The sequence below is a fragment of the Pogonomyrmex barbatus genome, unplaced genomic scaffold (assembly GCF_055798465.1).
Source record: "Pogonomyrmex barbatus isolate J1 unplaced genomic scaffold, ASM5579846v1 scaffold1, whole genome shotgun sequence".
Classification (NCBI taxonomy): Eukaryota; Metazoa; Arthropoda; class Insecta; order Hymenoptera; family Formicidae; genus Pogonomyrmex; species Pogonomyrmex barbatus.
In genome coordinates, this window is record NW_028297098.1 from 3,565,508 (window position 1) to 3,578,991 (window position 13,484).

A 13,484-nucleotide genomic window follows, 5' to 3' on the forward strand; every position below is an offset into this window, starting at 1 on the left:
ACTAGAAATTAAATTCAGATTTATGATGTAATTAGACGTCAGTTTTATAATTGCTAATTTGTCGTTCTGACCTCAAACTTATTTTTCTACTTTTAATTATCTTCTTCAGCTAACAGAATATTTAGCTAACAAAATATTTCTTAACACGTCAGAAGTAATTTTAGATGCATATAATGTTTGATAATAAATGAAACGTGGATTCATCAATCTTCGCTTCTAACGTGAGTAGTAGACAAACTATTTTAAAAGCAGAATACCTTCGCGAGAGTCTATAGAAAATTGATTCTCTGTCCGAACATTTTCTGTAATAATAATCACACCTTTCGATATTCTATACCATTTCTACGGTTTCCCGATTTCCGAAAGGCTCTAAAGTTGATACAATGTCGATTAGCGACCACACCCCATTGTGCCCGACGAATTAACCATTAGCGGGATTTCAAAAGATATCATCAATCATTAAAATACGGCGGTAAAATACAAAGTATCACAAAAGTACTTCTGAATTTTACATAAAAAAAATTTTAAAACACATAGTAACACATAGTAAAGAGCCGTGAATGAAATCGCGCATGTCGATGTGAAGAAAGATTGATAAAATAACTTCGGCCAAAAAGGTGGCAAAATTCTCTCCGAGAGACAGGGAGCAAAGAGAGAAAGTGAATCGTTTGTATGGACGTCAAGGCTTATTCCCTTAACGTGAATACTGCAAGCGTCTAGAAATTGATTACGGACGTCGTATTACCGCGCCGATAGCCTGGCGGCGTTAGCCTCGCCATTCTGTGTGGATAACGAATTAGTACCGCTCCGACACGTGGCTTTATAGACTACCATCCGCGCGCCGCGTGTCTCCTATCACCGGCTATCGTCGACGCTCGGCACAGCACGGCGAAAGCGAGAACGTGTTTCCCGAGCATGTATAAATAATAGGGCCGCGCCGGCAGTCGCTATAATTCAATTCACACCTGATAACCGCGACCGTAGAATTTCCATATTACAGGCCGTAATAAAATTAAAAATATTTTCGGGGCGGTCCGCGCACCCCGGGGGGTCCGGCCTCTCCTTATTCGTAACCCGGCGGACGGAGAGAATTGCGATCCTCCACGTTTGCCGACGAATCACGAATTTGTTCTCCGAATTTGTTCCCCGGGTTGTCGCCGGTGGTCCGTCGTCGGCTGTGACGTACGAGAGAACGCATGCAAAAACGATGCCGTGAGATCGAAATATTTATACGCCAGATCGATAGGAACGATACTAGACTCTAGACAAGTAATTACAATGAATCTTGTGTGAATGAATGACGATCTATTTGTGAGACGTTCGGCAAGCTAATGAATATTTGCAATCTATCGTCATGTTTTATTATGAGCGTAGACTGGAGTATAGACTTATGATACTATTAAATCTGAACAGACAATAATCTAATATATAATCTAAACTCTCTTATTTCCTTCCTTCTTTAATTTATTAGACTTTTAACTCGTTTTAACTTCTGACAATTAAAATTATGTCATAAACTCTGGAAGGAAAAAATTCTTATTGCATCCATATCTTTATCTTTTAGAGAAATTGATTTACTGAAACTTTATATGTTGTTCTATACTTATATTACGGAGAATGTAAATTACATTAAAATTGCAAATTATTAAATATAATATCAATCATAAATTTTTCGTAGAGTCGCTAGGAAATGTATCGCAAATTTAAGAATAATACAAATTGAATAGATCACACACGATTAATAAAAAAATCGATATAACCCATTTCCCACAAGAATATCGACACGATATACGCCCCTCTTTTGCAGCAATCGTGATGCCGTCGACGTGCATTAGAGGATATTATATGGGATGGGGGGCGGGGAGGTGGGAGGATATTATTGCAGAAGAATGTTATAACGCTTTCGTGTGGGTAGCACCGAATGGAGTCCTAGTAGACTCTCCAAAGCCACGGTTGCGTGCCATCATTTTGCGACGTCGGGCTTCCGGTATTCACGGCGCAGTTACAGCAAACGGCCGAAATGACTTATATCGACATTGGCATTTCCCAGACAGGATCGAACGTCGCTTTTATTACAAAATTCTTACGGACGAAGCATACCGCGGAAACTTGTAACGATGCTCGTGAAGTCGCATCGAATCGCCGATGATATCACTATTTCTCGAGACAAAATCTCGACAGCTTTTTGCCTCTATCGACACTGTTTCTCCCTCCGCTCTTTCTCCCTCCCTCTTTCTTTTCTGCGCTCAGATTATGACTCTGAAGGAAAGAGCCGCGTCGGAGTGCCAGCACTTTCAACGAATTGATTGTTTTAGCTACAGGGGTGAGAATACATTATACATTAACGAACGACCGGCGCGACCGAAGACAAGATTAACGACCCGCAGGTATTTACGGCCGTGACTTGTCGGGATCGTTTAAACAAATGTTTGTTTCTTGCCTTGGCGCGACCCCGCCTCGTCAGTTTCTCGAAAAGGAAAGGTAAGAAGATTTCCCGAAGATCTTAAGGTCCGCAGCTGCTGCTGATGGCGCCGTCGGTGCCCGACCACCCCCCCCCCACCCCTCAAGACACATCCATTCGCAGTTGACTTATCCCGTATCTCCCTCTTTTTCTCCATCATCCACCATGCCTCGATGCTTTTTGCCAAATCGTGCGTTACCATGAAATTCATTCGTGCGCAAACGGAAACAGATCGCGACCGATGGATACCGCGGATCGTCGCGGCTAAACAAATAATCCCTCCGATATTGCTCCATAACGCGCGTAACCAATCGCACGGTCCCCCCCCCCCCGATAGATTCAACACACCGGTTATGTGAAGATTTATAGGACATAAGCACCGGCTGCCACCATGCTGTGCCTTTTTCTCGAGAACGTTGGAACTAATCGTCGGTGCAACAGAACCGGTGGGAGGCGGCTGCGGGGCCAATAAATTCGGAAATTTCTTCACGTGTCATCCTCGCGTCCGGTGATCGCTCTCGTATACAGACGAGCGATTTGGCAGAGGGAAGCGGGCCTCCGACCACCAGGATAGAGCGGATCTAAAGGAGCTTGCACGAAAACTGAGGGGAAGGGAAAGGGGGAGAGCAGAGAAGAGAAAGAAAAACTAGCGACACGGAAGATCGGGAAAATCTCGACGACGCGGGGAAGGGTGACGATAGCGGGGATAAGTTAGGACACAGAACGGTGGGCGCCGGGCTCATACGCGCGCCATTCACAGAAAATTTATGTACCAGAAGCATAAAGCCAGCGCCGCGTCTCTCGGACCGAAGCAAGCCGTGGCATCCAAACCACCGGCAAATCCACAATCGTTCGTTTCCTTTCATCCTCTCAATCTCTCTTTTTTCATCTCGCCCCCTTCTCGCCTCCTACCTCAGTCTCTCTTTCTAGTTTCCTTTGCCTCCTTCTTCTTCAGCTCGCGCAATACAATCCAAGTAGATGCTGCACTTCGTCACGTATAATGACGTTGGATATGGAATGGGAGAAATCGACGGAAAAAAAGAAATGTAGCAGGCAAAATCGGGATAACTCGGGAAGGGGGCTATTAGTCAGGAAATAAAGGAAAAGTAATACTATTGCCTCCTCAACGATCCTCATCGCTCTGTGCAAACTTCCCGCGGAACATTCGCGGTTCACATTATTTTCTGTACTCATATTAAAAGTAGTACCGAGGAATGGTCCTTATGTTTCAATACTATAGTTAAAAAAAATTTCAACTATCTTCGATATTTGCTCGTTTTCTCTTTACCGTCACGTAAAATACTATGTAACACTTGAAAACAAAACAGCCATCACACTTTGCTCATCAATATAAGAAACATTCTTCAAAAATTATATCGCAGTATATATCAAGTAAACAGAATGTTTTGTAAATTTTTATAAAATTTAGTATAAAAAATTTAACAAATACATTTAACATATACTTAACAAAATTTATATTAAACAATTCAACAATCTCAATATTTCCAAAATCTTGTTTATAAACGAGTGACTTTATATAATCAGCGCAATAAAATTATATAATACTCCAAATTTAGTGGAGATTTCTTTTCATGTATCATAAATCTACATAAAAGAATCGTAAATTTTAACTCGAACCAAATAAAGGATGGTACCAACGAAAAAAAAGAAATAAAATATACCAGCACAGAATCATAATTCATTATTCTACACATAAATATATGTCTAAATATATTTCTACAGTTAAATTGTAAAAAAATAAAATTGAAACTAATGATAATTACGTTTTTTTATTCTTAGACTTTAAGAGATTATCTTAAATTGTGAATTAAATATCTATAGATTCTTCTTGGTAAATATAAAACTAGGAATCTGTAAGTATTATTTGTGTCAAGGATACACCTTAAGGCACTAGTTGAAAAATATGCTAAGTCGTATCAAAAGCTATATGAGCCGTTGGAGAACCGCACTAGACATAGATATCCCAACCGGTTCGAGTATATCTTCCAGATTTTTTACGACTACGCGCGTCACCGCCTCGCTGTGCACGTACGTGTATAAGTGGGCAGTATCTACGCGTAACGAAGCCTCGCAAAATGAGAGGAACGGCGAAACACGATCGGGTAAGGAGATAACGCTGGCTACTGCGAGATCTCCTTTACTCCGCGGGCTTCCCGGAAAGAGAGGACCCCCCGAAATGGACACTCGCCATCTTATCTAGCAGAGATAGACCGTGGCCCAGCTACCATATCTGATGAGCCGCGATGGATGGGACGGCATGACACTACGGTACGAGACAAAAGTGTCCCGCACGTCGAGTTTCCCTTCGTCGCGATCACTCCCTTCAACGCAACCACACCTGTGAGAATTCTCACCCGCATCTGTAATCTTGTTGCAAAACCTATTATTCGACTTGTAATGAATTTTTATTTACGATGGCACGTAGATCGTTCATTAATTTATATGACAGATCCATGGCTAAATTGCACTTGATATAAGTTAGATAAAATTTGAACATTGGATATCCTTATTAGGATATTCTCTTTTCACTACAAAACGCGAAAGTAAGGAAATCGATATGTAATAGCTATCGCGCACAAATACTGATTCCGAATATCACGTCATTTTAAATCGGACCGCCGAGTATGGCAATGTTAGATCGCGAGACAACGGGGTGTCGATAACAAATAAAATAACCGGCAGCGTCCAATTTAGTAAATGTTCAACACTTTCGCAATGCTCGGGCATGGATAAAAACTAGTTTCATCAACAAATGACATGTTTATATGCTTTCTTCGGTGTCGATCGGCGGAACTTCGAAAGCAAAGTCGTTCTGGCGCAGTAGGTCTCGGCGTGACGCACGACGACCCCTTTTAGAGGCGCCAGGCTGCTAGAGGAACAGCAGGAACAAGGAGGAGGACGACGACGAAGAAGAGGGGAGCAAAGAGGAGGATGATGAAGAAGGAGAAGGAGCAGAAGAGAAGAAAAGAAGGGGGGGGGGGCGTTCCGACGAAACGGAACGCGGTGTCGGATCTAGATAAGATCTTCGAAACGGGGATCAGTAATATTTTACAAAGTCATCGAAGTTGCTCGCTAACTTCGGCATAAATTACAATCGCCGATCTCCCTTTCTCCCGATCGCCTTCCTTCTTCCTCCCGCCACGCCGCTCATCCCTTTCGTGAAATGCTGCATGGCTATGGGAAGATGAGGAGGCGCCCGCGGATCCACCTCTCTTCGGCGAGTGTTAAACAAACACTTAACATTGCTAATAACATAGAACACGCGTTCGCTTCGCCTCGATGAGCCAATAAATCCGCTTATCTAACGACCGTGCACGGCCGATTGCCGATGGGAAACGTAATAGTGATGCGAGGACGTGTCCCGAATTAATTACCGTAATCTTTCACATGAAAGATTCGTGAGGGGATCATTAAACGACGTAATGTTAAGGTAAGCGTCTCTTCGACAAATCAATCTATGTCTAGATGCTGTTTAATCAAATAATCTTGCACATCAAAAGCTACAAAGAAAAATCTTTAAAATCAAATTACAAATTCATTAAAAGTTAAGTCATATCAGAACCATCTGAATAAGATCCATTTAATTATTAAATTAAAAATAAGGTAAAATCATCATGCATATCGAATGTTAAATAAAAAATTTTATAGTAATGACATATATTGAGTATTGAATGCGCTTATTACGTCAATCTGAGGTAAATCGTCAAAAAAGTTATACACGCTTTCGTAAATTCGCAATAAAATTTGCGTGAGATCGTAAAAAATGACGATTGAAACGCGCGTGAAATCGGCTATTTACCTGCGAGATTAGCGTCTGCGACAAGCCACAACGCCGTAATTTATTATCTCCGACAATGATCAAACTGATTGCTATCGTCGAGGGTCGTTACTTAATATTTTGACATAAAAAAGGAGACGAGAGGGTCAGTCAGAAGGACGTAGGACTCCAATCCGTGACACGAATACAATGAAGTTCACGAAGAGTTTGCTCATAAATCACATGTGAAAAAAATGTTTGCGGCTAATCCTACATGGGTATGTTAGCAAAAACATCATGTGTGGCAGGCGTGAATAATGATTGCTGCGTGCTGTCGGGCAAGAAATCGATATCCTCGAAATGTAACGCGAAGTGCTACGTTTCAAAAAGAGACACAGAAGCGACTTCGATCGACCGTCTTCGTCGTCATTCGCGCGTCCAGCACTTTTTTCAGTGCAGGTAAAAAAGCTGTGAGAGATGAAAGGGTCATCTAGGAAAAGGTCCTGCATTCCTAGGTTATCATAACGGAATTAATCAAACAAGGCAATGGGATATTTGAGTACGATCAAAACTATACTGTAAAATTCTAACAAACAAGCATCGAGAAAAAAATCTCATTAAGCTTCGAGAATTAAAAAATACATTTTTCTATATAAAACAGAAATATATATATCTATAAAAAATGTTGCACGTTTATTTCGATAAGTACCTTAATCAAAATAACATTAAAGTTGTACTTTGTATCATAAATAAATATCACGATAGTTGCATCTTACGTCACATTCTGTAAGAATTCTGTAAATAATTTCGATGCCACGATTTTACGATATATTCGAAACGTGCTGATTTAAATTGCAGATAAAGAAAATGAATTATACCGCGTGAATCAAAATGCGTTACCCTACAGTGCACCATTGGAAGGATACATTCCTCTAGGAAACGTTAGGCAAATTTAAAATCCAAAATGATCAATCCCTCCATTCATCTTCTCTCCGAAGACACGACTGCTTATATGACGAGGGCGAGTAGTCCGTGTGTAACTGAGAAGTTCATGCGATAACGATCTCAATGTTCAGGATTTTCGAGGGTTGAAATACAGATATCACCCACGAAGAGACGCTATCTATTCTCGAGCAAGGCCTACCCTAGCTTCTCGACACGAATTAATATTCTACCACCGTGCAGAAATCGCCCACATTGCTGTAGTTCAGAAAGAAGGAAAAAATATAGTCGGTCGAAATGTGCAGTCCCTGCTATCATTCAAGAGAAAAGAATAAGAGAAAACTTGATAGCTATCTATTCATCTTATATTTCGATTATCTAATAAAAATATATATACAAATATATATATATATATATATATATATACTTGCATATTGTTACTAAAAAATAAACACTTCAGGCGAAAATTAATCAAATTAAGTTAAAGCTATACAATCAACATACATCAATCAAAATACATAATCAGTTTTTCCTTATTAAGTTTACTTTATCTTCGGTCATATAACTATTATGTAAAGATAAATGAAGAAAAATGCAAAAACTATATTTGAAAATTGATATTAAATTGAGTTTGAAAAATGGAAGCTATTTATAAAAAAAAATTCTCCTCATTTCCATAATTCATCGTAGGAAAGGCAACTCTGCACGAAGAGCCGCATCCAGCGAGAGCATATGACTAACGCCATCTTAAATCCGTATATCAGCATCGTTCCCCAATCAGAAAAGAATGAGAGGAAGACAGAAAGCCTATGGTGAGGCGTCGGCGAAGAGCGTATCACGTTTCGTGTGAGCCGATATTTGTTACAAGTTCTTATAGATGATGAAGAAACATTCGCCGTGCGCGAGCCAAGGCAGGCCCGAGAATGGGTGCTGGCACTGGGCCTTTGAGGGTCCTATTAACGAGTGGCCCCCCGCGGCCGCCGTTGCAGCCGCCGCCGTCGCCGCCACCGCCGCAGCGGGCCCAATCAGCCCAGAGTCCAATTCGGGGCCCCGGCTTCGACTTGTTTTATGTAATGCCCGCGACGCCAGAATCAATTAGCCCTGGCACCCTCCTATTTTGCGTATGCATGCGCAACGTATATGCATAGCGGGCGATCCCAGCGAGCCGAAACTTATTTGCAACTGTCCTGCGCGCGCGAGAACGGCCGGTGGACGAGAAAAACCGGTTTCCGGGGGGGGAGGGGGGAGGGGGGCCGCAAGTTAGGCGAAAATTAAATAGCTCGGAACAAACGGGGATCAAGAACGTTGCTGCTCACCTCCGATCGTGTGGCGAATTAGGATCGCTAATTTTGCCGCCCAAATCCCGCGGGTTTTTGACACGACTGTTCTGCGCGATTAAATCCAGGGAATGTTACGGCTGAAGAAAGGATGGCGCCAAGTCCCTCGAGTTTTCGAGGCGTGCGATTAAAGTTAACGTCAATCGGCCAACATCGATGAAATTCACACGCGCTTATCAATTTTATCTTTGAAGATAAAAATATTTTTATTAATCACATATGAACATATATCACCCGATGAATTCTGCAGTAAAGAGCCAACAAGAAAATAGAATAAAGAGTTATGGCCTTCCTTCCAACGAAAATTATCGGAAACTACCATCGTTATCCACCAGCTATCGCCATTACAGTCGCGGTATGTTAATCGATAATTGTTCAACGTTGATTAACATACAAACTATCATTAACGATAATTGCCATAAAAAATGGCTCGTCTAATCGTACCTTCGACGAGATAACGAGAATCATGACGGCGCGAGAGATTATGTTATAAGCGGGGAGATTCGACGAGTACGCCGATCAGGAGTGCGCCATCGTAGCCCAGCACGGCGCGGTCAATTAGGCGGACTATCGTTACGTGCTTTAATGAGATCTCGACGCGGAGCCGAAGGTATATAAAAGTGTTTTATGTCCTGTGAAACCTGGGCACTGTTGTGCCGTCAATTAGGAGACTACGCGCCGCACCGCCCATAATCAGCATATGCAACATGGCGTATGCGTGGCCCTTAAAGGCCGATAACCAGGAAGTGACCGTGTGATCTCGACTTATTATTTTTGGTAATAAAAATATCGTCAACGTCAACGATATTTTCATGTTTATGCAAGGTGTCGTTTTCAGACGAACATAGATTTAGTTAGCATCCACGAAATTTGCGTACGTATTATTTAATAAAAATATTAAAAATATAAGAAAAGTACTATTGTATTTGCAGAATGCGATACTTGCTACTACAAATACTTTGAAGCATTTGATTAACCAATCATAACAAAAAATATTTATGAATTTACCAATCAAAAGATCCTTCGAAGCATTTGGAGCACCAAGTGGATTGCACCCTTAGTTAACATTTTCATCACATGCAAATTTCTTTTTGTTGTACTTATATGTTTTGTTTTATACTCAAAAATAAGGTAAATAAATCGTAAAATAAAGAAGCATGATTATAGTCACATAGCTTTTCAAGTATATTAGAATACGCAAGAACTATAATTTGTAATAATTTGACAATCCAATAATCTATTAATTATCTTATTGTACATATTTTTTGTTCGGTATTTTATTTTATATAATTGATATTTCTTCAATTATTCCAGAAATTCAAGTATTTATAATCTCCGGTAAAGAAGTACTTTTTATATTATTGGTATATATTAGAAGATAAATTGAGATCGACCCTGATTGTAATATCGTCATTTGCGATGAATTGGAAATTTCATCATTACATTCTGAATAGAATTCATTATTGCCTCCGCCTTCTATGGGAATTTTATTCTCGGCAAATTCCAAGGATTTCAATGAAAAGTGATGAATCGCAGCATGAACGATCAAACATAAATTAGTCTGCGTTACGATGGCCGATATTGAAGTATGTCTTCTATCTAATCAGAAGACATAGCCGACGATACCGCGGCTATATGCACCGGCTGAAGGAGCGCACATACATCAAACTTGTTTATATCTACGAACGGGGGTCATCGCGCGCAACAATACGGCAATTTGGCCGCAGCCGATACGAGATCTCAGGACGGCGACGTTGCCCTTTCCCACCCTCCCCCGTTACACCCCCCGAAGTAGACGAATAAACGCGCGGCTCTCCCGCCTCCATCCTCCCGTTTCCTTCGGTTCTCCGACGTCGCATCGATTTAACGGGGATCCATGCCGTGATCCCACGAACTGTATAGGTGTGCGTGCGTTCATGCGTGCATGCATGCGTGCGTGCATGCGTGCGTGCGTGCGTGCGTGCGTGCGTGCGTGCGTGCGTGCGTGCGTGCGTGCGTGCGTGCGTGCGTGCGTGCGTGCGTGCGTGCGTGCGTGCGTGCGTGCGTGCGTGCGTGCGTGCGTGCGTGCGTGCGTGCGTGCGTGCGTGCGTGCGTGCGTGCGTGCGTGCGTGCGTGCGTGCGTGCGTGCGTGCATGCGTGCGTGCGTGCGTTCAGGCGGATGAGCGAGCGCGTGTAGGCACTCATACACGCGCGCACGTGGCGTAGCGACGACGCGTGTACCTGCCGCGTCGTCCATTTCGAGAATCCGACGCGATCTTATCTGCCATGCGGCCGCCACGACCCCCGCGAAGAGAATCTTTGATTTAATGCGAGGAGAAGCACAGGAAAGGAGAATCGAAAAACATGAGGGAGAGGAGGACAGCAGACAAGATTTCCATTTCTGTTTCCCGAACAAACCGCGACTGCGTCTCGCAAGGAAACAATGCATTATTATTATTATATATGTCTGATTTTTTTTTTTTTTTCAAAATAAATCAGAGAAGAATCGAAACGCATTTTATTATTTTAAATTAAATGAGAAGTAACAAATATTTCTAACAGATAAATCGCTAAGTAATATTTTATTAAATTGTTAAGTGACATAACTTTATATTTATATAACTTATGACATTATATTAATGTAAAAATTAATATTTTTAGAATATGAGGAATGCATTATTTTATCATTTGTTATCTTTTTTTTATTCATTTTAATCAATTTTATTCAGAAAAATATTTTGTCTTTCTCTTTTAATTTATATGCTAATAGTGAAATCCAAATAAAAATTAATATTATTTATTTTCTTGCGACATATATTGAATTACAAAAATACTTACCTCTTTTAGTGGAACTTTGAACGCTAAGATTTTGGTGCCTTTAATTACGTCGCCGAAAGCTTTGTACTCTAACCATCTGAAACATGCAGAAATATCTATAATTATATAGTTAATAATTACAGGATTAATAATAATCCTCACATCAATTTTATAGCAGGAAAAATAAAAAAACACTCATGGACACTAATGAATTAAATTTAAAACTTTTCATTCATCCATTCAGGTTTAGATATCTCTAAACGTGTCTAAATGCATACAGAAAAAAATTGAAATATTTGAATATTTTTTATTGAAAGAAAGAATTTGAAATATTAAAATATTCACTTTGTTTATGCCTTTTCATTCGCATTATCGTCTTATGTCTATCGCATTATGTCCATTTCTAACAATATAAATTAATTTTGATTATTTTATCTTTTACCTTTTTTAGTTGTGAAAAATGAAAGATACAGAATAAATTAAACTGAGATTAAAATTAATCAACACTGATAAAAATGGATATTAACCAAATTTGGATCGATATTTATGATTTCAAGCATTACATTTCTCATAAACATTTCTTATTTTCCGCGGCATTTGTTCTAATCTATATCAATTGCTTCATGGAGCTTGTTAAAACATATCACTAAGGAAATTAAAAACATAATAATTATTATATAACATATAAAAAACCGTGAGATCCGATCGAAGATAGATAAATAACCGCGCGAATCGAACAGAATCGAGTTTCAGTATTCGGCAAGATCAAGAATGCGCAACACCATCTCTCGAAAAAAGGCGGGAACCGGCACAACACGTCGCGTGTTCCATCGATAAGACAGCTGTCTCCCTTCCCCCCCCCCCGCCGCGTCTTCCTGTGAATAGCGTCAGATTACTTTCTCAGAATCCAGACGCATCGCTGTCGGATCGAGGCATGTCAGATAAATGGAAACTGCGCTTCGTCCCTCGGATTAACAAGCGCGTACGATCAGTATTATTAAGCGACGGGACGTATCAAAGCATCGGAATGTTCGGTGTATCACATAACCTCGTTACGGCACGATTCTACTCGCGACCGCGTTGCACGATCGGCTCGCGACCGTTGCGAAACACCCGGCGGTCCTTCCCACGCGACAAACGGAAACTCGCTTACCTGTCCGGCACCGAATTCGTCATGTTTGCCTTTCACTCAGAGATCTTCCCGCGAAAAGAACGACATAACACTCAAAACTCAATACGCCGTCACTCAGCGGCACACGCACATAGCCAACAGCAGACGCACTCGCGCGGAATCGACGACGCAGAAAGATCGATCGATCTCTCGATTCCAACGCGCGGCGGCAACGGCGATCGGCGACTCGGCACCTCGGCGGAGTCGACACAAATCAGAGAAACGAATTACGAAGAACTAACGCGCGATCAGATAACTCTAAACTTTTTTTTAATATGTTTACGTATAAATATATATATATAAATATATATTTTTATACTGTTCATTTTTCTACCAATGTAGATTAACTTTAACTCTTGTTACATCCTCGATACTTCACGATTTCTTTCTCATAAAATTTTAACATAAAAGTTTTTCGGCGGAAAAACGTAATAAAATAAAGTACTTCTCGAAATTTTTCTTTTAATTTTTTCTGTTAATAAATACAAGGAACTTGTTCATTCTTGCTCAATCGAGAGTGGGTTTCTCATAAGAGACAAATATATCATGATGCTGAACGTATCATGAATGGAAATCTTAAAAAAAAAAGCCTAAAAATATATTTCTTTCTTTTTTTTTGTTAAGGGTTAGATTATTATACCAATAGTTTACCTTTATAAATGTTAAATTTCTAACGCGCAGTGGAAACATTCTTTTATCTTTTTTTGTAACAGTCGCACTGAACATTTGAAGTTGTTTAACACGGCCTAATTTTAACTCAATTTGACTAATCTAGAACAGCCGACAAGAATTCTCGTAAAGCATATCCCCTTAAGAAATAAGTTAGTTTTAATACGCGAAATGTTTGTAAAACAGTTTTTATAAAAAAAATATTTAGTCTCTTTTATAGGCGACGAACTACAACTCGTATTCAGACCGCTGTGTTTTATTTCGCCGCGACTCCTTTTGTTTATATTTTATATAAACAAAATCGCGACTATTGATGTCGGCGACATCGTT

The 13,484-nt window shown here is 40.5% G+C and overlaps 1 protein-coding gene across 1 annotated transcript in view; it reads right to left on the reverse strand.

The window, feature by feature from the left end:
* Positions 1 to 12,627, reverse strand: part of LOC105432504 (uncharacterized) — a 40,643-nt gene extending 28,016 nt beyond the window's left edge. Inside the window, exons 1-2 of the mRNA XM_011647351.3 lie at positions 12,468 to 12,627; positions 11,336 to 11,411 (exon numbers count right to left, since the gene is read on the reverse strand). Coding sequence (XP_011645653.1) covers positions 11,336 to 11,411; positions 12,468 to 12,490 — 99 coding nt within the window. The 5' untranslated portion in view covers positions 12,491 to 12,627. The remainder of the gene's footprint in view (positions 1 to 11,335; positions 11,412 to 12,467) is intronic.
* Between the last annotated feature and the right edge of the window lie 857 nt (positions 12,628 to 13,484).